Source organism: Ranitomeya imitator, chromosome 3 (genome assembly GCF_032444005.1).
Source record: "Ranitomeya imitator isolate aRanImi1 chromosome 3, aRanImi1.pri, whole genome shotgun sequence".
In the NCBI taxonomy this organism is placed as follows: Eukaryota; Metazoa; Chordata; class Amphibia; order Anura; family Dendrobatidae; genus Ranitomeya; species Ranitomeya imitator.
Window position 1 is genome coordinate 176,583,866 of NC_091284.1, and position 21,907 is coordinate 176,605,772.

The 21,907-nt window shown below is 46.0% G+C and overlaps 1 protein-coding gene across 2 annotated transcripts in view; it reads left to right on the forward strand.

The window, feature by feature from the left end:
- The first annotated feature begins 1,057 nt into the window (after positions 1–1,057).
- Positions 1,058–21,907, forward strand: part of DDX3X (DEAD-box helicase 3 X-linked) — a 38,273-nt gene continuing 17,423 nt past the window's right edge. Inside the window, exons 1-9 of one of the 2 annotated variants that reach the window (XM_069761637.1) lie at positions 1,189–1,460; positions 6,299–6,356; positions 6,441–6,491; positions 6,787–6,858; positions 8,753–8,866; positions 13,154–13,280; positions 14,152–14,310; positions 14,393–14,492; positions 21,179–21,314. In XM_069761637.1, coding sequence (XP_069617738.1) covers positions 1,416–1,460; positions 6,299–6,356; positions 6,441–6,491; positions 6,787–6,858; positions 8,753–8,866; positions 13,154–13,280; positions 14,152–14,310; positions 14,393–14,492; positions 21,179–21,314 — 862 coding nt within the window. In that variant the 5' untranslated portion in view covers positions 1,189–1,415. Of the gene's footprint in view, positions 1,461–6,298; positions 6,357–6,440; positions 6,492–6,786; positions 6,859–8,752; positions 8,867–13,153; positions 13,281–14,151; positions 14,311–14,392; positions 14,493–21,178; positions 21,315–21,907 lie in introns of both variants that reach the window. The other variant, XM_069761638.1, reaches the window with a different exon arrangement.

Consider the following 21,907-nt stretch of genomic DNA (forward strand, 5'->3'; position numbering starts at 1 on the left):
AGGCACACATGCCTAAAAATGATGCATGTCAGCATACACTCACTCGGATGCCACCATTATAGTCTATGCCCCATCAGTGGGTACATCCAAATCCCATTTGGGTGGGGGGCTCAGACGTAAGCCCTGACGGGGCCACTGAACATGTGCCCAAACGCAGTGTGAAAGCATCTTAAGGCTTTGTGCACACCGCGTTATTAGCAGAAACGCTCAAAACCTTGAAGTTTCCGCTACTAAAAATAAGCACAAAACTGTGTGTAGGTACCCAAAGGCCGGGTTGCGGCTTTTAGCAGCATTGCCATGGTTGTTTCCTTGCACAATCACTTTATCTTGCAGGCAAACAGCTGGGACCCGGATAGGCTTGTAGCCATTATGATTGGCCACCTGGTTTGTGTTTGAAACTGCCGTTTACCTGCCAGGTTAAGTGATTGTGCAAAAAAAAACCAAAAAACTGAGAAAAGACTGTGGCGGCGCACGGCCGCTGCCACAAAATGACCGCGACGTGTAACCATAGTTTACACATGCAGATGTGAGCAATTTCTGTCCAACACCGTCTGATTAGTGAGGCTCATGGCGACTACTTGCTCTGACACACAGGCCTCGCCTCAGATCATGGTGGGGAGGAATGGGGTCCAATGGTGTTGTGACTGGCAACAAGCTAGACATAAAAAGACACAAATCCTACAGAATAGGAGTTCTCAGACGTAATCCCTTCCCTTTAAATGGTTTGGACCGGCTGCAAGTGTGCACATATATAGCTTGGACCAAACCATCTAAATTGAGGGGCCGTCTATTACGGAAAATCCCCTTATCATCCGAACTGCAGATGGGCCGCATATACTGATATAGCCTCCGTGTCCTGAACGACGGAATGCCACCAGGACGCCATATAAATGGCTGATTACACACAATGTCCAGCGCTTTACCGGCTGCGGCCTTCACAGCTACACCCGTATACCCACACGATGGAGCGAAATGGTAATCTCGCGATACTTCATGGGTCCCTGTGATAGGCGAGCGCGCGTGTAGGCTGCCCGGAGACAAGCGCTTCTCGCAGGACAGCCGAGCCTCGGTCCTCACTCGGGAGCGCGCCTCTCCGACCCCGCCTCCCCTTGCACGCCGGCCTCATACGTATTGACGTCATTCGTACGTCGTCTCTATTTAAGAAGTCGGCCCGTGTCGGACGAGCGATCAGTTGGGAGCAGCTACTCACACTGTTCGCTTCGCCAGTAATCAGCCGTAGAGTGAAGTACTAGCGACAAATTGTTAATTTTTTTTATAAGTTTATTTTTTTTTGTTACTCGCACACGTCACCAAGTTCGGGAATTGTGAGGCGGCCGCTGTGTTCATTACTTTCCTGTCCGCAAACACCGACACATTTCCTGCTTGAGGGACCCCGGCCTTCTTATCGTTTAGTTATGAGTCATGTGGCCGTCGAAAATGTTCACGGTCTAGACCAGCAGGTAAGTGTCCGTGTGAGGGAAGCGCGGCGGGCAGACAATGGCGGCCTAGTGCGGTGCCGGAGCCTGAGTGCGCACTTACATAACGCGCGTTCGCCCCCGCTCCTGTGGGGACCATCGTCTCCCGGCGCCCGGGACATTGCTCGCGGTGTGTCGGGGGGTGAGCGCCGCGCTCCGGCTGCGTCATCGGGGCCGGGTGTGAGATCCGCGGACACCCGGAATCGCTGAGCGTGTGCCGGGCGCTCCCTCCGCCCTCATCCGGTTTCCTTTCTCGTGTTGCCGGGCTGTGATGTGGAGGCAGGCCTGCTCGTCGCATCCTCACAATGGCGGCCTTTGTGAGAGGAGTGGGGGAGGGGAAGACACGCAGCGGCTGCTGTACTGCGCGGTCCCGTGTGACGGGCCGGGAATGAGGCCTACAGGCCCTTGTAAACAGCCCCTGGACACGTGGCTCGGGGGCGATCCTGCCCTTACATGGCTCCAGCCTGGCCGGTCTGCTCCCCCTGGATTCCTGTGTATTGGCTGACCTAGTTTTCCCCTGCTCCCTCACATGCCAAGGACCGACTATCCTTAATTTAACAGTCCACGGATGGTTGGCAGCATAAAAGTATAATGACGTTGTGGGGGCATAAAGTGATCCCCTAACATGAGCTGTACAGGAGCTCTAGGTAATAGGCGAGTATTACAAGATGGAATCTGGCCCCTTCCTTCACCCATGGGTGGCCTCAGCAGGCACATTCAAAGCTACCAGCATGGCCACTGATGTCACTGGCAATTTGTCAGCCGCAAGGACCACCGATAACACTTATCCTTAGTATATTCCCTAATTTAATCTCCTCTTTAGATTTCGGAACGTCAGGCTGTGCGGTGCTTCCCTATAATGTTACATAGGATGACTGACATGACGTTCAGAAGCATGTGCTCTGCCCCTATGGTCCCAATTTAGTCTGACATCCCAGGTTCTTACTGTGCAGTTACACATAGGTAACATTGGCCACCTGACCAGACTCTTTATAGTTAATGTTGGGTAGAACTCAAAATTCAGTTCCCTTTCGCTTTTAGTGGGAACCTGTCAGACACCATAACTGTTCAACCAGTAACATAACTATACTTATGCCCCATCTTCTAATGAAGTTGAAGTGAAGTAGTAACGATACGTTTTAATTTGCAGTGTTGCGTGTGTAAATGAGGCAGGACTAGGCAGACCTTTTTTTTTTTTTTTTTTTTTTTTTTATAATTTTACCTCAGCCCTGCCTTGAATCTTCTAATTATGCCTCCCTGGACACGACTACTGGAAATCTTACTCATGTTCATTACTATAACATAAATATACAATATCAAGTGTCAATCCCTCCCAGAGAGGCGTGATTATAAGATCTTAGACAGGACGAGCCTAAGGGAAAAGGCGCTTAGCGGACTAGTCCTGCCTAAAGCTGCAACTCTACAGATTAAAACTTTGTTTAAAAGCTAGTGTTACTTAGACCCATAAAGGACTTGTCCCTTTGTCAAACAATTTGAGTCTTCTGGGGTTCTGAACATTGACTCCTCCCAGACACTGGCAATCCTGACTCTGCAGTGTCTTGACTAGCTGGGGGGTGGTGATAGTGCACCCCACCCCCAGAGAAGACTCTGAGGAAACGCCCAGAACAGAAATGTCACATGCTGCTCTCCAAAAGCAACAAGTGAGAATCTCTGCAGTGGATGACATCACAAAAGTGAGAGTGGCAAAATCAGTGGAGTTCAGGGACTATTACAAGCTGTTTAACTTTTTTAATTTATTTTTATCTTATTTTTTGCTACTGACAGGTCCATCAGAATACAGGATTTGGAAAGGCTATGGCCATATTAGCAGTTTCTATTAGGCCGGGTTCACACTGCGTTAGCAGCAGTCCGTTCAGCACATACGCTAACGGGCTGCTGTAACGCAAGTGCTGACGTTTGCATCGCGCTAGCGCAGATGGAGCATCTGCTAGCTCTATCTGCGCTAGCAGTGACGGACCCGGAAATGATGCAGCCCGCGTCCCGGGGTCCGTCACTCAATGATGGCACATCCCTAGCGCATGTCCATTGTGGGTGTGCGCTAGCGATGCGTCTGACATTGCTTTCAATGGCGGCGTTAACGGACTACGTTACACCGCTTTATGCCGCGGTGTAACGTAGTCCGTTTAACGGACCACCATAACGCAGTGTGAACCCAGGCTTATGGGACCTGACTGATTCCCTTTGAAGGATCAGTAGCCCTTATTCTCTCTTGTCCCTGCATGGATCATGCATAAGACCCCATGCACCCCACCTTTATCTTGTAGCCTCTGTAAATGGAGAGGCGATTCCCCCATCCTTGAGATAAATGTGGCTCCCAAAGCTGGAGTACAGGTTAATTCTTGGCATATCCTATGGTTATACCATAATTTCTTAGTTGAGAATACACCTTTAATTAGAGCCTTTAACAGAAACTTGTGAAGTCCTGTGACACATCCTCTTTAATTACACAGTGCAAACTACATATATTATTAAATGGATATAGATTAGAGCTGGTGAAATGGATGTTCTCACTTTGCAAGAGTATAATACCGGTATTCCAACAGGGATTTTCAGAGTACTATGGTTTTGTCAGGTCTAACATCTATGTAATAATGTATGTTGCTTGTATTGTAAGATTTGGTGACCGATCCAAAGCAGTCTGACATTGATTAGTTCTTATTTCTTTTAATTTTACACTTGCCGGATGTTGCCTACCGTTCCATTTCTTTAACCCCTTTCTGACCTTGGACGGGATAGTACATCCAAGGTCAGAAGCCCCGCTTTGATGCGTGCTCCGGCGGTGAGCCCGCATCAAAGCCGGGACATGTCAGCTAGTTAAATGCCGCTGTCAAAGGCAGACAGCGGCATTCAACTACCGCGGCCGGAAATGACGGCAGCGCCGACCCCCGTCACATGATCGGGGGTCAGCGATGCTTCAGTATTGTAACCATAGAGGTCCTTGAGACCTCTATGGTTACTGATCCCTGGCAGCTGTGAGCGCCACCCTGTGGTCGGCGCTCACAGCACACCTGATTTTCTGCTACATAGCAGCGAACAGCAGATCGCTGCTATGTAGCAGAGCCGATCGTGCTGTGCCTGCTTCTAGCCTCCCATGGAGGCTATTGAAGCATGGCAAAAGTAAAAAAAAAAAAAAAAATAGTTAAAAAAAATGTGAGAAAAAATATAAAAGTTTAAATCGCCCCCCTTTCGCCCCAATCAAAATAAATCAATTAAAAAAATCAAATCTACACATATTTGGTATCGCCGTGTTCAGAATCGCCCGATCTATCAATTATAAAAAAGCATTAACCTGATCGCTAAACAGCGTAGCGAGAAAAAAATTTGAAACGCCAGAATTACGTTTTTTGTCGCCGCGACATTGCATTAAAATGCAACATGCGATCAAAAGAACGTATCCACCAGAATGCTATCATTAAAAACGTCATCTCGGCACACAAAAATAAGCCCTCAACCGACCCCAGATCATGAAAAATGGAGATGCTACGGGTATCGGAAAATGTTTTTTTTTTTTTTTTTTTTAGCAAAGTTTGGAATTTTTTTTTTCACCACTTAGATAACAAATAACCTAGACATGTTAGGTGTCTATGAACTTGTACAGACCTGGAGAATCATAATGACAGGTCAGTTTTAGCATTTAGTGAACCTAGCAAAAAAGCCAAACAAAAAACAAATGTGGGACTACACTTTTTTTGCAATTTCACCGCACTTGGAATTTTTTTCCCGTTTTCTAGTACACGACATGCTAAAACCAATGATGTCGTTCAAAAGTACAAATCGTCCCGCAAAAAATAAGCCTTTACATGGCCAAATTCACGGAAAAATAAAGTTATGGCTCTGGGAAGGAGGGGAGTGAAAAACGAACACGGAAAAACGAAAAATCCTAAGGTCATGAAGGGGTTAAGCAGATTGGGCTAGGTTCACATTGTGTTAGTGGCAGTCTGCTAATGGGATCCGTTACATAGCGCCACTAACACAATGTAACAGATCCGTTAGCGCACCCATTGACCGCAATGTATCTAACGCATCGTTAACGTATACCGTTTTTGGCATGCGATGTCCCGTTATTTTCTGACGGACTTCGAACGCTGCTTGCAGCGTTTTTCGGTCCGTTTTCGCTAGCGCAAATTGGGCATCTGTGCTAGCGAGATCGCTAAACGCAATCCCTTTTTGTACATTGCGTTAGCGCATTCCGTTAGCGTATGCGCTAAACGGATTTCACTAACGCAATGTGAACCTAGCCTTGCTAACTTGGATATCAGGAGGGTTTGTCTTTCGGATTAATCCTGCCCCTCTCTTTGTGCTCTGTTCAGCCTATGCTTGTTCAGGTTGTGTTTTAGTATCCAGTTTGCTATATGAAATGTCGTAGGATGCCTTTGCTGATTTGTAGGAATAATATTTTAATCGAGCGGTCTTCTATTTCTGGGCAGTACATCATGGGCGCTGGTGGATATTTAATTTATTTTATTTTTAAAAGATCCAGTTACTGTTGAATTTCCATGGTATTTGGCAAGGTGGCAAACTCACTAAAGCATCTTTTATTGGCATGTCTCCATTTTGTCTTTCGTCTTTCGTAATGTAATAATGTCTTGCTGGTTTCCTTGGCTGCAGTACCATGTGTAGCCAGAAGATGTCCAGTTTGTGTATACTGCAATGCATGTACCAGATGGGGGTGATATAGTCCTTTCACACAGATCTGGATGAACTGCATGTATGGTGGTCTACAAGTAAACTCTCGAGGGGCTTCCTTGTAAGGCCTTATTTATGATATTATACTCAAGTAACCAGTTATTTCTTTTTATCAGTTTGCTGGGCTAGACTTGAATTCAGCTGACTCTCAAAGTGGTGGTGGCTCATCAACTAGTAAGTATACCTGCTTTTCGTTCATGTACAAAGCCTGTGCAGGCGTTTTTATTAACTTTTTTTGTTCTACCTTTTGAACTTTAGAAGGTCGTTATATTCCTCCTCACCTAAGAAATAAAGAAGTTTCAAGACATGGTAAGTGTTGGCAGCTGCAGTTCATGTTAAAGTGCAGAAAAGTCTCAGATCTAACATATAAAGTAAATAAAAAGCCAATGCAGATGTTCTTTATGTATTTTGCACACACTTCTCTCTCCCTGTAAGCACCAGTGTCAGCAATCTGCAATAGATAGATGTTAACCTCCTCAAAATAACCTCCCAGGGTTTCAGTGCTCAGTTTGACACAAAATTAACACTTTCACCCCTTATTTAGCTTTTCTATAAATTCTAAATGGGTTGTAGAGTGTGTTCTGAAAGCTGTATTATCATGTAGGTTACCCAAGGTGTCAGTATCCAGCTGTAGATGTGTATAAGGGCTACGGTGATTGGTGGTCCCAAAGGAATGGTACGGTTGGTTACCTGTCTTGGTGTGTTGGCTGCACAATAGCTTTGACTGCATAAGCTAGCCACTGAGCTGCCTGTGAATTGCAGTGGAATCCTAATTAAATTGCTCTGTGTCTTCTGCACACTCCTAAGATACTGTAACAGGTCCACATGGCTTTGTGGCCCAAATAATTAATGGTTAGTTTATACCTTTTTATAGCCTGCATTTGCTGTCACCGCTATTCTCCATAGCAGTTTACATCACCCTAAAATGCTATTGTGAATGAGGCCTAATGTTGAGTCCCACGCAGGGTCACTGTGACCAAATATCTGTTTTTTAAAGGGAACTTGACAGCTGCTCTTGCCCCACTAAACTGCCATCTTGACTTTCATTCTAATAAGCCCCTTTTTTATTGCTTTCATTTAGCGACTTCGAAATAAGTGCAAAAGTTATTTTAAAGAGGTTGTCCACTACTAGGACAACGCCTTCTTAAACTAAATCTCATGCCCCGATAAAATAATAAAGCCTATACTCTCTTCCCATGCTGGCGCAGTTCCTGCGGTGTCTGCGCTTGCGGTCCCGGGGCCGTGAGATGCTGTGGAACGATGCATGGTGCCCAACTCCCAATCAGCGCTGGCGTCATGATCTCCACCTTCGGACAAACTGAACTTGAAAAGGAAGTCCATTCTACAGCTGATCTCTGGTTTCCCCTTCATGCTCAGTTTGTCCGGAGGTGGAGACAGTTACTCCAGCGCTGATTGGGTGCTGGTGTCCCGTGTCACAGCCCTGGAGATGGTGATTGCTGACACTGCTGGAACGGTACTGGTACGGGAGGGGAGAATAGTCTCTATTATTTTATCGGAGCCAAACATTTTGTTTAAGAAAGGGTTGTCTTAGTAGTGGACAACCCCTTTAACTTTGTTCTACATAAATCAGTGAGTGACTACTTGGGTGAAAGGGGCTGGATAGCATTGATTTGCCTGGACTAATACATCATTTCATTGTGTAATCATGTCCCTATGGGTGTGATTGACATAATTTGCAAGAGAGATGTTCCCTCTAGCTCTTTGCAAATCTTACGCATGCAATGTTATGCTTCCATGGTAATTCCCAATTAAGTGGGTGTAAGTTCCCCTGCTTCATTTGGGGCACTGCAAGTGTCTAGAGAGGCCGCAGGGATGCAGGACTCTTCTAGCCGTGTGATTTCCAACAAGCTGGTGGTAATGTCATTCATTCATACAGGAGCATGCTTAGACAACAAGGAGGATTATCTGTGGACATTCTCAACCTATACCTCTCCTTACTTCCACTAGTTCCTTAACTTTAAACCCTGCACAATGTAAATTAACTTTACATTTATTTAGCAATCACTAAGCAATAAGGGCCTTATTAGAATGCAGCAAAAAAGCTGCACTACAGTTGTTTTCAGGGCTGACTGGACTTTCAAGTTTCCTTTAAATTGAATAATTGCTCTTGCCATCTTGTGAGAAAATTCTACAATTTACCTGTAAATATGTTAATTTTAAATATCGCAACTTTTTGGTAAAATTGTATATTTGCCTTGCCCCATAGTCTGGAGTTTAAACTTCTCATTAAACAGACTCCAATGCAGGCTTGTTTTGATAAGACTTGGATTGCCTAAATTGTGATCTCTAAGTTCTTGGCATTACATGATTGGTGTAATGAACTCTACTTCACTTGTGGGAATCTGGCAGCTCTATAATAATTCACTAATGTGCATGTAACATGCATTACACCGGGGTATGTCAGCTTGCTTTAGCTTGCTTCTAGACACTAGTATTAAATGGTTGGTTTGGGTGATTGTCTGCAAAGTACTGTTTCCGTGAATACAATTTGCCACCGATGGGCGGTTTTCTGTCAACATCATTGTAAATGACTTTCTTCACTCCACAAGATGCAGGATGGGACTCTAGTCGTGGAGGAAATGGCTATGTGAATGGGACCAACGATGACCGCGATGGTCGCATGAACGGATATGCAAATAGAGGCACTGGTCGTACTGATAGAGGTAACTAGCCTTGTGATTATATCCAAATAACAGTAAGCCCCACATTGCTTTCCATGTTCATGAAATGCAATGTTTGCACTGCAGAGATTTCTTGTGTGGCTTTCATTGAACTGTTTGGGTTTATTTCAAGAACAGTTCTTTATTGGTTAATTTGTGTAAGGGTGATTAATGATCAGCAAAGTGCTTCGCAGTATCGTGGTCCAGCTGTGACTGAACTGCGAATTACCTCTACTTGTGAGAGTTCCCAACATCAGTTCTGATTTGTAGGCCCAGTGCAATGCGATTTGTTGCTGTGTGATTCGCGTCATATGAACATTTTACTTGCCTACTAATCAGAAGCACCAGGTATGCTGGCAGTTTAAGGCCTCTTTCACGCTTCCGTCTTCTGCTGTGCATTTTTGTGCAGTAAAATGACGTAGTGACGGACGTCACGTAAAGTGAAAAACGTGTGTGACTCATCAAGTGTCGTGACGGATGCGTCGTTTGTGTTGTTGCCACAATTTGAATGGAGAATTTTCTGGGAGAGAGAGACCCAACGCTGAGCGGTTTTCTAACGTGCAGAAAAAACCTTCCTCTGAACGTCTTCTCTCCATGACGGACCGCTATTTTCCAACGGATCCAGTGCACGACTGATGAAACGGATGGCCATCCGTCGCTAATACAAGTCTATGGAAAAATGCAGGATCCTGCATTTTAAAAATCGACGGATTGCCACATGACACAAGATAGAAGTGTGAAAGTAGCCTAAGACAGGGGTGTCAACTGCATTCCTCGAGGGCCGCAAACCATGCGTATTTTCAAGATTTCCTTAGCATTGCACAAGGTGCAGGGCTCTTGTCTAATAGCCATGGCCTACTGATGTGGCCTCTGGACTCTGTGAAGACCGTTTCTCCTATAATTGTGTCATTGTAGCTGTTCTAACAAATGATGTCCCTCACCAGATAGTAGCTGGTCAGCTTGATGCACTTTGGAAGAGAGATGAGGAAAGCACGGGTAATTATCCCTTTCATTTAAAGGGAACCTGTCGCCCCCAAATTCGAAGGTGAGCTAAGCCCACCAGCATCAGGGGCTTATCTACAGCATTCTGTAATGCTGCAGATAAACCCCTGATGTATCCTGAAAGATGAGAAAGAGGTTGGGTTATACTCACCCAGGGGCGGTCCTAGTTCTGTTCTGATCCGATAGGCGTCGTGGTCCGGTCCAGGGCCTCCATCTTCTTACGAAGATGTCCTTTTGTAGCCATGCTGCGGCTCTGGCGTACTTTGTCTGCCCTGTTGAGGGCAGAGCAAAGTACAGCAGTGCGCAGGCGCTGGGCCTCTCTGACGTTTCCCGGCACCTGCGCACTGCAATACTTTGCTCTGCCCTCAACAGGGCAGACAAAGTATGCCGTAGCCGCAGCGTGACTACAAGAGGTCGTCTTCGTAAGAAGATAGGAGGCCCGGGACTGCCCTGGGTGAGTATAATCTAATCTTTTTCTCATCTTTCAGGATACAAGGGGGGGGGTGTTAGGCGGGTGGGTGTTAGGCGGGTGGGCTATATCTACAGCATTCCAGAATGCTGTAGATAAACCCCTGATGCTGGTGGGCTTTGCTCACCTTCGATTTTGGGGGGTGACAGGTTCCCTTTAAAATAATCTCTAGAAGTACTCTTGGGGAGATCTGTGCCCAGCCCTTAGGTCTAAACAGCTCATTTGCATATTAAGAACTTGGATTTCTCAAGTCTAGAATGAGACATGAGAGCAAGTATCATTATTTGGCATCCTATGTGCTACATGCTTGTATAGACAGCTTAGGAGGGTAAATCCTACCCTAGCTGGATTGTGCACAGTAACCTACAGACAGTGTCAGGTCGGCGCCATTATATAGGTTAAATTAACCCCTTCACGACATGCGCAGTACTAGTACTGCGCATGTCGTGTCTCCCCCTTTGATGTGGGCTCCAGCGGTGAGCCCACATCAGTCGCGACATGTCAGCTGTTTTGTACAGCTGACAGCGGCATTTAACTACCGCTTCTGGCTGCGCGGCCAGAAATGAGCGCATCGCCGACCCCCGTCACATGATCGGAAGTTGGCGATGTGTCAGGACAGTAACCATAGAGGTCCTTGAGACCTCTATGGTTACTGATGCTGGCCTGCTGTGAGCGCCCCCCTGTGGTCGGCGCTCATAGCAAGCCTGCATTTCAGCTACATAGCAGCGATCTGATGATCGCTGCTATGTAGCTGAGCCGATCGAGTTGTGCCAGCTTCTAGCCTCCCATGGAGGCTATTGAAGCATGGCACAAATTAAAAAAAAGTGTTTAAAAATATGAAAAAAATAAAAAAAAATGTTTAAATCACCCCCCTTTCGCCCCATTCTAAATAAAACAATTAAAAAAAATCAAACCTACACATTTGGTATCGCCGTGTTCAGAATCGCCTGATCTATCATAAAAAAAAAAAAAAAGCATTAACCTGATCTCTGAACAGCGTAGTGAGAAAATTCGAAACACCAGAATTACGGTTTTTTTGGTCGCTGCGACATTGCATTAAAATGCAATAATGGGCGATCAAAAGAACATATCTGCACAAAAGTGGTATTATTAAAAACGTCCGCTCGGCATGCAAAAAATAAGTCCTTACCCTACCCCAGATCACGAAAAATGGAGATGCTACGGGTATCGGAAAATGGCGCTTTTTTTTAATGCATTTAGTGAAGCTAGAAAAAAAGCCAAACAATAACAAGTGTGGGATTGCACTTTTTTTTTGCAATTTCACCACACTTGGAATTTTTTTCCCGTTTTCTAGCACAAGACATGGTAAAACTAATGGTGTCGTTCAAAAGTACACCTCGTCCCGCAAAAAATAAGCCCTCACACGACCATATTGACAGAAAAATAAAAAAGTTATGGCTCTGGGAAGAGGGGAGCGAAAAACGCAAAGCGAAAAAGGGCTGCGTCTTGGAGGGGTTAATACCTTGGTTGATGAAAGCTGTCTTGTGGTTGTTGTGTAATCTTTATTTTCAGTTTTGAGTTAGATATGCTCGTGGTTCGGGGCAGCCTGTGGAGGGTCTCTGTGGTGCTCGGATTAGCTAGTCACACTGAAGACTGCTGACGGGTCACTGATCATTGTGACCTGCACCCTAGTTTGCATAATCAATAGCTGTACATACCTGCAGCATAATCACATGTTTACTGTGAATATGTTGGGTTGAACAATTAATAAAATGTTCACTCTAGTTGCCTACTCCTGGCCTAATAGATATTGATCAGGTGCTCACTAAAAAAAAAATAACATATGACAGTCAGATGTAAATTCTCCTTAATCAATCTATGGCTCAGCTCCAAGGGGCTTTATTCAGTCAGGACACAAGTTTATGTATCCCCTGTAAGGGGGGCTTGGTTAGCTTTAAAATGGGAGTGATCGGATGCATTCCATTGGTTAGTGGGTTGGGCAATGAGCAAGTCCATGGGCGGATCCATGAGGTCATCAGGGTGGGTTGGTCCATGAGGTCATCAAGGTGGGCGTCACTATGGGTTGGTCCATGAGGTCATCAGGGTGGGCGTTATCTTGGATATCAGCACATGGTCTGCTGATACAGGAAATGGCAGCCATATTTAGGGTCTCACTTTGATCTGAGAAAGCTTAAGTAAGGTTAAACAATACACGTTATGGGTCACTTCTCTCGACCTCTTATGTCTTGAGGTTAATTAAGTATTTGATCTTATGGCTCTCCTCAACATAGATACTACTTGTGGTTGAGTGTTTCCTGGGGAGTATAACAAAAACAATGTAAAATGGCGTGGGTGACGCCATCTTGTAGGACTTTTAATTCAGTGTGTTCAGGTATTCATTATGTAAACTAGGGGGCAGGTCAGTGAGGGATCAGTCCTGTCAGCAGTCTGCATTATGAATAGTTAATCAGAGCCCCACATGAAGACCCTACCCTCCAGGCCTGCCCTAGGGTATGAGCATATCATTAACTCAAAACTGAAAATAAAGATTAAAAAACAACCACAAGATGGATTTCGTCAAGGTATCATTTTAATCAGTATTGCTGTGCCGACCTGACACTGCATATAGGTTACACAATCCTGCTGACCGGTTCCCTTTAAATGTTTGACTTGTCCAGGTGTACAAGCCTAGTCAAAATGGACAGTGATGGTACAACTGCCTAATTGTTTTATAAATGCGCTCCAAGATACCTGATTATTTGATACTTAACTTTCATATGCTTCATTGAGTGGTGGGAATCCCCTATTGCTTGTCATGTACTTTGCGGTTTCTCAGTTGTGTATTTTTTCTGTTTTAGGATTTTATGACAGAGATAACTCAGGGTGGACTGCTGGTAGAGACAAAGATGCTTACAGCAGTTTCGGGTCACGAAGTGACCGCGGCAGACCAAGTTTATTTAATGACCGGGGTGGTGGGGCACGGAGGTAAGTTCTGTGCTATGCGTTATATGCAATTATTTTTGCTTTGTTTGAATGGCTGTAATGCATAATACCCCAAATACTTCTACTCCACAACCTAGAGTATGATCTTGGTGACTGAGATTCTGAGTTCTGCTTACTAGTACTGCAGCATTATTTAGTATTCCATGTCCGCATTGTTTCCTAAGGGAAGTGTGCTGCCACATATTTTGTTGAACGGCCTGTGTTAGGATTTTTCAGGGATGTATGTCAGTAGTGTATGGGTGGTTCTGAAATATCTGGGTCCTACAACCCCAAATCAAGTTGTCATTGTGAAACAAATGCCGTTTTGTGCCTTATGAATAGGCTTACACTAGGGGAGGTTAATTTTTCTTCATGTGGACAGCTTTTTTTTTTTTTTTTTTTTTTTTTTGTGGGGGGGGGGGGGATCTTTTTTGCATGTGTTGCAATGTAGTAATTTTTTTTTTTTTAAAATGTTTGGTAAGGGGAGGAGACTAAACTACATGGTTGTTAAATGCCTTGTGTTTTGTGCACACAAGTAAGGTGAGATCACTTTCCACACCAAATAAACCTGAGGGGTAGTCCCGTGCGTTGTTCACACCCTGGCAACCAGAGTCTAAACTGGTGGTGGACCTATTGCGCCTCAGGTAAGCTTTCACTACACCACAGAATGTCAGTCTGCAGTGTATGAAGCAGAGCCTGCCACTTGCTCCACAACTGTAACTAGTTATAACTAAATACTATACCTTCAGTCTATCCTGACACTTTTTTTTTTTTTTTTTTTTTATTAATTATGTTTTCAGATTTTGTAACCCATGTTGAAAAGTTCCATGAGAGGATGCAAACTTTTTTTTTTTTTGTGTGCACTTGCCTATAGATCTGATGATCGCCGTACAGAAGGCTATGATGGCATGGGAAATCGTAATGACAGGGGTGGCTTTGGTAGATTTGACCGTGGCAGCAGCCGTTGGACAGATGAGCGAAATGATGAAGATGACTGGTCAAAGCCTCTTGCCCCAAATGATCGCATAGAACAGTGAGTAATGTACATGGCTTTGTGTGTGTGGGTTTTTTTTTTTTTTTTTTTTCTCTTATTGATTGTCCATTTCTTCCCTTAGGGAGCTGTTTTCTGGAAGCAATACTGGCATAAACTTTGAGAAGTATGATGACATTCCAGTTGAAGCAACAGGCACAAACTCTCCTCCACACATAGAAAGCGTATGTGTTATTTGTGTGTGCAACAAACATTAGAAAATTCATCGTGTGACCGTTTCCTCTAACACCAACCCATTGCCTCCTGCCCATCCTTTTAATTTTCTTGCACATTTCATGCTGGTTAAATTTATTTTAATGGCTATAAAATGGCCAAAATCTGTCTATGCAGGTATGCGGCATCTTATAAAAGAGTACTGTAAATACTCCTGTAAAAGCAGAGTTTTTCAGCACATTTTTCTCCTTCGCCTCATTGGGGGACACAGACCATGGTGTATGCTGCTGACACTAAGTGATACAAAGAAAGTGATCTCATCCCCTGCAGTATACACCCTCTTGCTGGCTCTCAGCTAGCCAGTTCTTGCTTAGTGTCTGTAGGAGGCACACGGACGGGTCTGCTATTCAGACCCAAATCTCTTTATTTTATTTTTACCTTTTACATTTTTGATTTTAGATTTTATTTTTTCCACGGACGAATTGGGCGATGGATCCTTTCAAGGTTCCGATCTCCCTGAATCATCAACAGGCGAGCACAGAGTGTCGCCTCTCCGTATCCTCTCCTGCGACGTGGGATGCCAAGCCTGGGCTGATTCTTAGGGGCGACAGGTCCCTTCAAGGGCACCAACCTCCCCGCAACCTGAACGGACGAGCACATGGAGTGTCGCCTCCACGTACCCTCTTCCCCAGCCAGGCCTAATGCTGGACAACTGGCCCTGTCCACCCGGGGATTGAACTCCATGGATGTACAGAGGCCCCTATCTATGGCGTCCGAGCAGCCCCCACTGTCCCACCACTGTAAAAGCGAATGGCACAAGGAGGTGGACGGTTCCTCTCCACCTCCCTAACAAAGGCAAGGTCGATTTGAGGTTTACACCTTTATCCCTGCACCGTCCACGCTGCAATACCTGACCTGCGGCAGAACGGTAGAGTGCGTTCGCTTTCCTCGGCGCTGAAACCCAGTCATCCGCGGCGGCTCCATGCCGGGACGCGCACACATGGTGAGTGGATCCAGTCAGCGGTGGGACATGCACATGCTGACAGGCAGCCTCCGCTTCCCTGTGGCCCACATCCCTGAGGTAACGTTCTGGCCGGCTGCAAAAATTTAGCCCCCGTCTTTGGCCGATGTGTAGGCTGCAGACGAATGGGGCGACGGATCCTTTCAAGGGTCCGATCTCCCCGAACCATCAACACGCGAGCACTGAGGGTGTCTCCTCTCTGTATCCTCTCCTGCGACGTGGGATGCCAGGCCTGGGCAGATTCTTGGGGGCGATGGGTCCCTTCAAGGGCACCGATTTCTCCCGGAAGCCGTGCCCGCACTATGGCACGCTAAGGCGGCTCCGCCTGCTTTTTTGGCCCCCCCCTTCCCCCCCGAATTGGCGCTTCTCTCTCTGCGAGATTTTACCACCTCTGCCACTCCCAGTGGCCATCTGGATCCACCTGGCCGGCTTACACAGGGGCATCTGTTTTTGCATTAAAAGGGCACAACGACTCTACATCAGTACCCGGTTAAGGAAGTACCTGACCAGCATGCCCTGGTCTTAAAGGCACATGACCAGTATGCCCTGGTCTTAAGGGCACATGATCAATCCGAAGCCGGTCACCCTAAATGAGCTCAGGAGCCCTCCACCGCTGATCCCAGAGTACCTAGTCCCCCTCAGTGGACTTTGTCACTAACCGCAATCCATCGTTTCTCTGACCAAGAGATTGAATCCCTCCGTGAACCCTCTGTGGCTGAGTGCTCGCAGAACCAATATACATGGTCCCTCTCCTACGTGGGAGCCGTCTGCTAGCAGGGGCCGCAAGTATTCTAGAAACGTACAGGCATCTAGAAAACGGAAGTTTCATTTCCTGATCTCTCTCTGTCTCTCCCTCTCTCTCTCCCCAGAAGCCTCTACGTGGGATGCCATACCTGGTCTAATTTTTAAGGGCGACTGGTCCTTTAAAGGGCACCGATCTCCCCACACAATCAACAGACGAGCACATGGAGTGTCGCCTCCATGTATCCTCTTCTGCATCCAGGCCTAATGCCAGACAACCTGCCCTGTCCACCCGGGGGCCTCAACTCTGGGGATGTACAGTCACCCCTTTTTGGCGTCCGAGCACCCCCCTTTGCATCACCACTATTTAGCGGATGATGCAAGAAGGCGGACGATTCCTCGCCACTTCCCTGTTTGGTGGATCGAGGGTTCCTAGATTTCTACTCTGCACAGTCAAGAGAGCGACGATGGCAAGAGACTTTTTTTTTTTTTTTTTTTCCTGACCTGGATGCAGCCCTGCATTCTGGCAATTGGCAGACTAACCTGGTAGAATTTCTCGTGGTATACCTACCAGTATCCCTGCTCGATGTATCAATTAAAAATACCACGGACTGTCGGAAGGCAAATCTGGTTCATTCCATCTTGTGGCTTCGGGTTCAGCGCTCTACCCTTAGCCGCCACATGGGTTGCTTGAGCAATGGTCTCCTGGTCAGAGACCTTGACTACTTCGATTCACGCAAGTAACGTTTCCCCAAAGACAGTACAGCTGGCCAATCAAATCTTCTGAGCGGGAGACTAATAAGGGATCATATATTTTTTTTTTTATTTTTTTTTTTTTTCTACAGACCCAACCAATAGTGGAAGGGTTGTCCAGGACAGTCTAGATCTAAGGGATCTTGGTTCCAAAAAGGGGGAATGAAAAGTAAGACCAATCCTGGACCTCAAACTTCTAACAACCTTTGACAAGATCCTCCTTTTTCGGATGGAGTTCCTCCGCTCAGCCGTTGCTTCAACAGAAAAAGGTGGAGTTTCTGGCATTCATCGACATTCGGGATTCTTACCCTCACATTCCTATTTTTCCCTTCTACAAAAATCCCTTCGCCTTTCCATTCACGAACAGCATTTTCAAGTCACGACCTTGCCCTTCGGCCTGGCTACCGCACCCAGTGTTCACAAGGGTCATGGCGGTTGTCATGTTCCTCTGGCACCCTAGTAGCATGGTTGTCCTGCCCTATTTGGTAGACTTTCTAGCCCCTCTTCCAGGACTACGCGGAGTCGTCTATATCACTTGCGATACCCTCTCACCTGGTCTGGCAGCTAAACTTAGACAAGTTTTCCTCATTTCCAGCCCAGCGGATCCTTTTTGAGGATGATCCTGCTCAAGAAGGATGGTAATTCTCTCTCGAGTCAAGGTTGTGGCCCTTCAACAGGGAGCTCGCGCACTTGATCACTCATCCCCTCAGATCATTCGATTCTCTAGGAGGGTTCTGAGGAAAAATGGTGACTACAATGGAAGCAGTTACCTCTGCTCGTTTTCAACAAGTCAATCAGGCTTTCAAAGGGTAGTCTCTGAGCTCCTTCCTCATCCAGGGCCTTCTGCTGGTCCAATGGTTATTAGTGAATACCAATGCCAGTCTTCTCTCGATCATTGCTCTGGGGATCCGACCAGTACGCCTAATCCTACAGCAGGTCCACTCCCTTCAGGTGGGTCACCCCATTCGACTTCAATTGGATAATGCCACAGCTGTGCCATATATCAATCATCTAGCAAGTACCCACAGTCTAGTGTTGAGGAGAGCCATAAGATCAAATACTTAACCTCAAGACTTAAGAGATTGAGAGAAGCAACCCATAACATGTATTGTTTAACCTTACAAGCTTTCTCAGATCAAGTGAGACCCTAAAGATGGCTGCCATTTCCTGTCTCAGCATACCATGTGGCTGGTATCCAAGATGACACCCACAGTGATGCCCACCTTGATGACCTCATGGATCCTCCCATGGACTTGCTCATTGCCCAACCCACTAACCAATGGAATGCATCCGATCACTCCCATTTTAAAGCTAACCGAGCCCCCTTACAGATTTATATATCCCCTGTGTCCTGCCTAAATAAAACCCTTTGGAGCCGAGCCATAGATTGATCAAGGAGAGTTTACATATGACTGTGTGTTATGTTTATTTCTTTGGTGTGCACCTGATCAATATCCATTAGGCCAGGAGTAGGCAACTTAAGTGAAGTGAACATCTTATTAATTGTTCAACCTAACACTAGCGCCATGGCCGAGATACCTCACACTCTGATGGGCCGAGATCTATCATTTGGTTATCTCGGCAGTACATATCCCTGGAGTAGAACACTGGGCTGCAGACATATTCAGCCGTCAGGGTTTCTCCTCAAGTGAGTGGGAACTTCACCCGGAAGTCTTACATCAGATCTGACTTCACTGGAGTACTCCAGATGTAGGTCGAATGGCGTCCAAACTGAACGCCAATGTACTTGAGTTCATGGTTCAGCCTCTATATCCAAGAGTATCGCAGTGCATGCTCTGTTCTTCCATGGTACCAATTTCCATAACCCCACTTCCACTACTTCTGAGATCTTTTTGGAAGCTGGACGGGCCCCGGTGATCCTGGGAGACCCGGACTGACTGTCAGGATTTCTCGCATGTGGTACTAGTATTTTTCCGTCTTATTGCAACAAAACTGCAAATATGGACTTCCTCGCAGGGATTCTTGAACTGTGGTTCTTCCCTATCGCATACTGTTAGATCTTTGGGACCTTAATGGTCCTGGGAATCTTATAGTAGACTCCTTTTTGATCCGTACAGACTTTACGATCAGAGAAGCTCGCTTCCTTTTTTTCTCTGCGTTCTTGTCATCCTGATGAGTCTTCAGAGCTTGCCGCTCTGTTCTTTCAGACTTTTTTCCTTATTACCATCAAGGCAAGGTTGTCCTCAGGCCATCCCCTTGTTACCGAGGTGGTATTGTATTCCTACTGTTACAGGGGCATCGTCCTTCTCTCATCTTTCGGCTCCAGTCCACAAAACTGAATGGGTTCTCCATAATCTGAACAGTGAGTTCTCAGAGTAGGTACGTATCGAGGACGGCGTCCTTCCGAAGGTTGGACACTTTGTTTGGGCTTCCTGACGGTAAGAAGGCTTCCTGATGGTCACATTTCATCAGCCATGTTAGCCTGGTGGATTCGTTTCACCATCCAGGAGTCCTTTCGTGCTAATGTCAGCCTATCTCCCTGTCTGAGGGCTCTAGGCACCAGACGTCGGCAAGCATGGCTGCAAGCCAGTCCGCATGCATACTTGAAGCACTATAATTCCTACACTTCCACAGATGAGTCTGGGCAGGCGGACTCTGCAGGCCGCTGTGGTGCACTTGTAAGTAGCGGTTACACAGGGCCTGATCTGTTGTCCCCACCCAGGGATTGCTTTGGGACATCCCACGGTCTGTCCCCCAATGAGGCGAAGGAGAAATAGAGATTTTTTTTGTGTACTCACCGTAAAATCCTTTTATCCAAGCCATTCATTGGAGGACACCGCTCCCACCCTGTTATTAGCTTGTGCTTGTTTTTATAATTTGACATGCTATACTCTCATAGAATATGACGTGCTATACGCTCATGTTATTGATCTCCTACTGCTTTTGCACCAAACTGGTTAGCTGAGAGCCAGCAGGGGGGTGTATTCTGCAGGGGAGGAGCTTAGTGTCAGCCTCCTAGTGGCAGCAGCATACACCCACAGTCTGTCTCTCTCTCCCCTCCCCCCCCCCCCCCCCCCCCTCTTCTATGAATAGCTCGGAGAAAAGGATTTTACGGGGAGTACACAAAAATCGCTATTTTTATCTATTTTGTGTGCTCAAAATGTCCCCCTTTGCTTACACACGAGATAGTCACTGTTTACGACGGGGGGAGCGGCAGGTCAAAGGAGGCTGCGGCTAAAGCCTGTGCATGAATGTTCATTGTACTGGCAATAAAATATTCCGTTCTCTTATGGCGTGCACAGTTACTTCTGCAGCCGCCGGCTTCCTGTATTAAAAAAAAAAAAAAAAAATCCTACTTCACTTCCCTGCATGGAGAGATGTGAATATTCATTACCTTAATGAGTGGGGACACGTCATTGCCCGGTCGCAGGAGCTGCTGGCACCAGAACGAGATGCTGCAAGGGCGCGCAGGGAAGTAAAATGTAGTTTTTTTTTTTTGTTTTTTTTTATGCTTATCTCATGGAGGCCATGCATGCAAGGATGGGAGGATGAGGAGCTATGCATACCCAGCTTATACTCGTCAATAAATTTTCCCAGTTTTTTGAGGCACAATGAAGTGCTTCGGCTTATACTTTGGTCAACTTATACACGAGTATATGCAGTAATAACATTGTCACCGTCTCACTGGAGCTTGCTGCATTTCAATTAAGTGGAATATATAAAATTGCAGTAATATTAGTACCTCCTTGTGAATGACAGCCATTGTTACGTGCACAAAAAATGGTTAAATAACCAAAGAGTGTATATACCCGTTAAAAATATTTTTTAATTAAATTTGATATATTGAAACCAAAAATAAATTGGAAACAAATACACTACAGGACACTAAATAACGGGGACTCTAAACAGTACATAGTAACAATTTGGGCGCAAATAGATTACAGCATGACCACGTTACTTATGTGAAATTAGATTGTAAAAGCGTCCCCAACTCATGTTTCATCTTAGAACTTCATCAGGAGTCAGCAATCGTTGCATTGTTACACACTGCCTTACAGGAGGTTAGAGGTTCTGTGTCAAACACACCTCAAGCCAATAAAGTAGTGTTATCACCTATGCTGTAGAAGGCGTGTTTTTTTTTTTTTTTTGTTGTTGTTGTTTTTCACACTTATTAGGACAGTGGGAAAATAATCTTTTTTTTCTTTTTCTTTTTTTATGCAGTTCCATGATGTTAACATGGGAGAAATAATTATGGGAAATATTCAACTCACACGTTACACACGGCCCACCCCTGTGCAAAAGCATGCAATTCCAATTATCATAGAGAAACGAGATTTGATGGCCTGTGCACAGACAGGTAAGCTTCAGCATACAATCAAAAGATTACAGCAGCACCCTTTATTTGCTGACGTGTAGGCAATTGTTGAATATGTGAAACTTAGGGTACCGTCACACAGTGGCACTTTGATCGCTAGGACGGCACGATCTGTGACGTTCCAGCGATATCGTTACGATCTCGCTGTGTCTGACACGCTACTGCGATCAGGGACCCCGCTGAGAATCGTACGTCGTAGCAGATCGTCTGAAACTTTCTTTCGTCTCTGGATCTCCCGCTGACATCGCTGAATCGGCATGTGTGACACCGATTCAGCGATGTCTTCACTGGTAACCAGGGTAAACCTCGGGTTACTAGGCACAGGGCCGCGCTTAGTAACCCGATGTTTACCCTGGTTACCAGCGTAAACGTAAAAAAACAAACACTACATACTTACCTTCTGCTGTCTGTCCTCCGGCGCTCTGCTTCCTGCACTGGCTGTGAGCGGCGGTCAGCCGGAAAGCAGAGCGGTGACATCACCGCTCTGCTTTCCGGCTGGCCGCTCACTGTCAGTGCAGGAAAGCACAGCGCCGGAAGACAGACACCGGGAATGTAAGTATGTAGTGTTTGTTTTT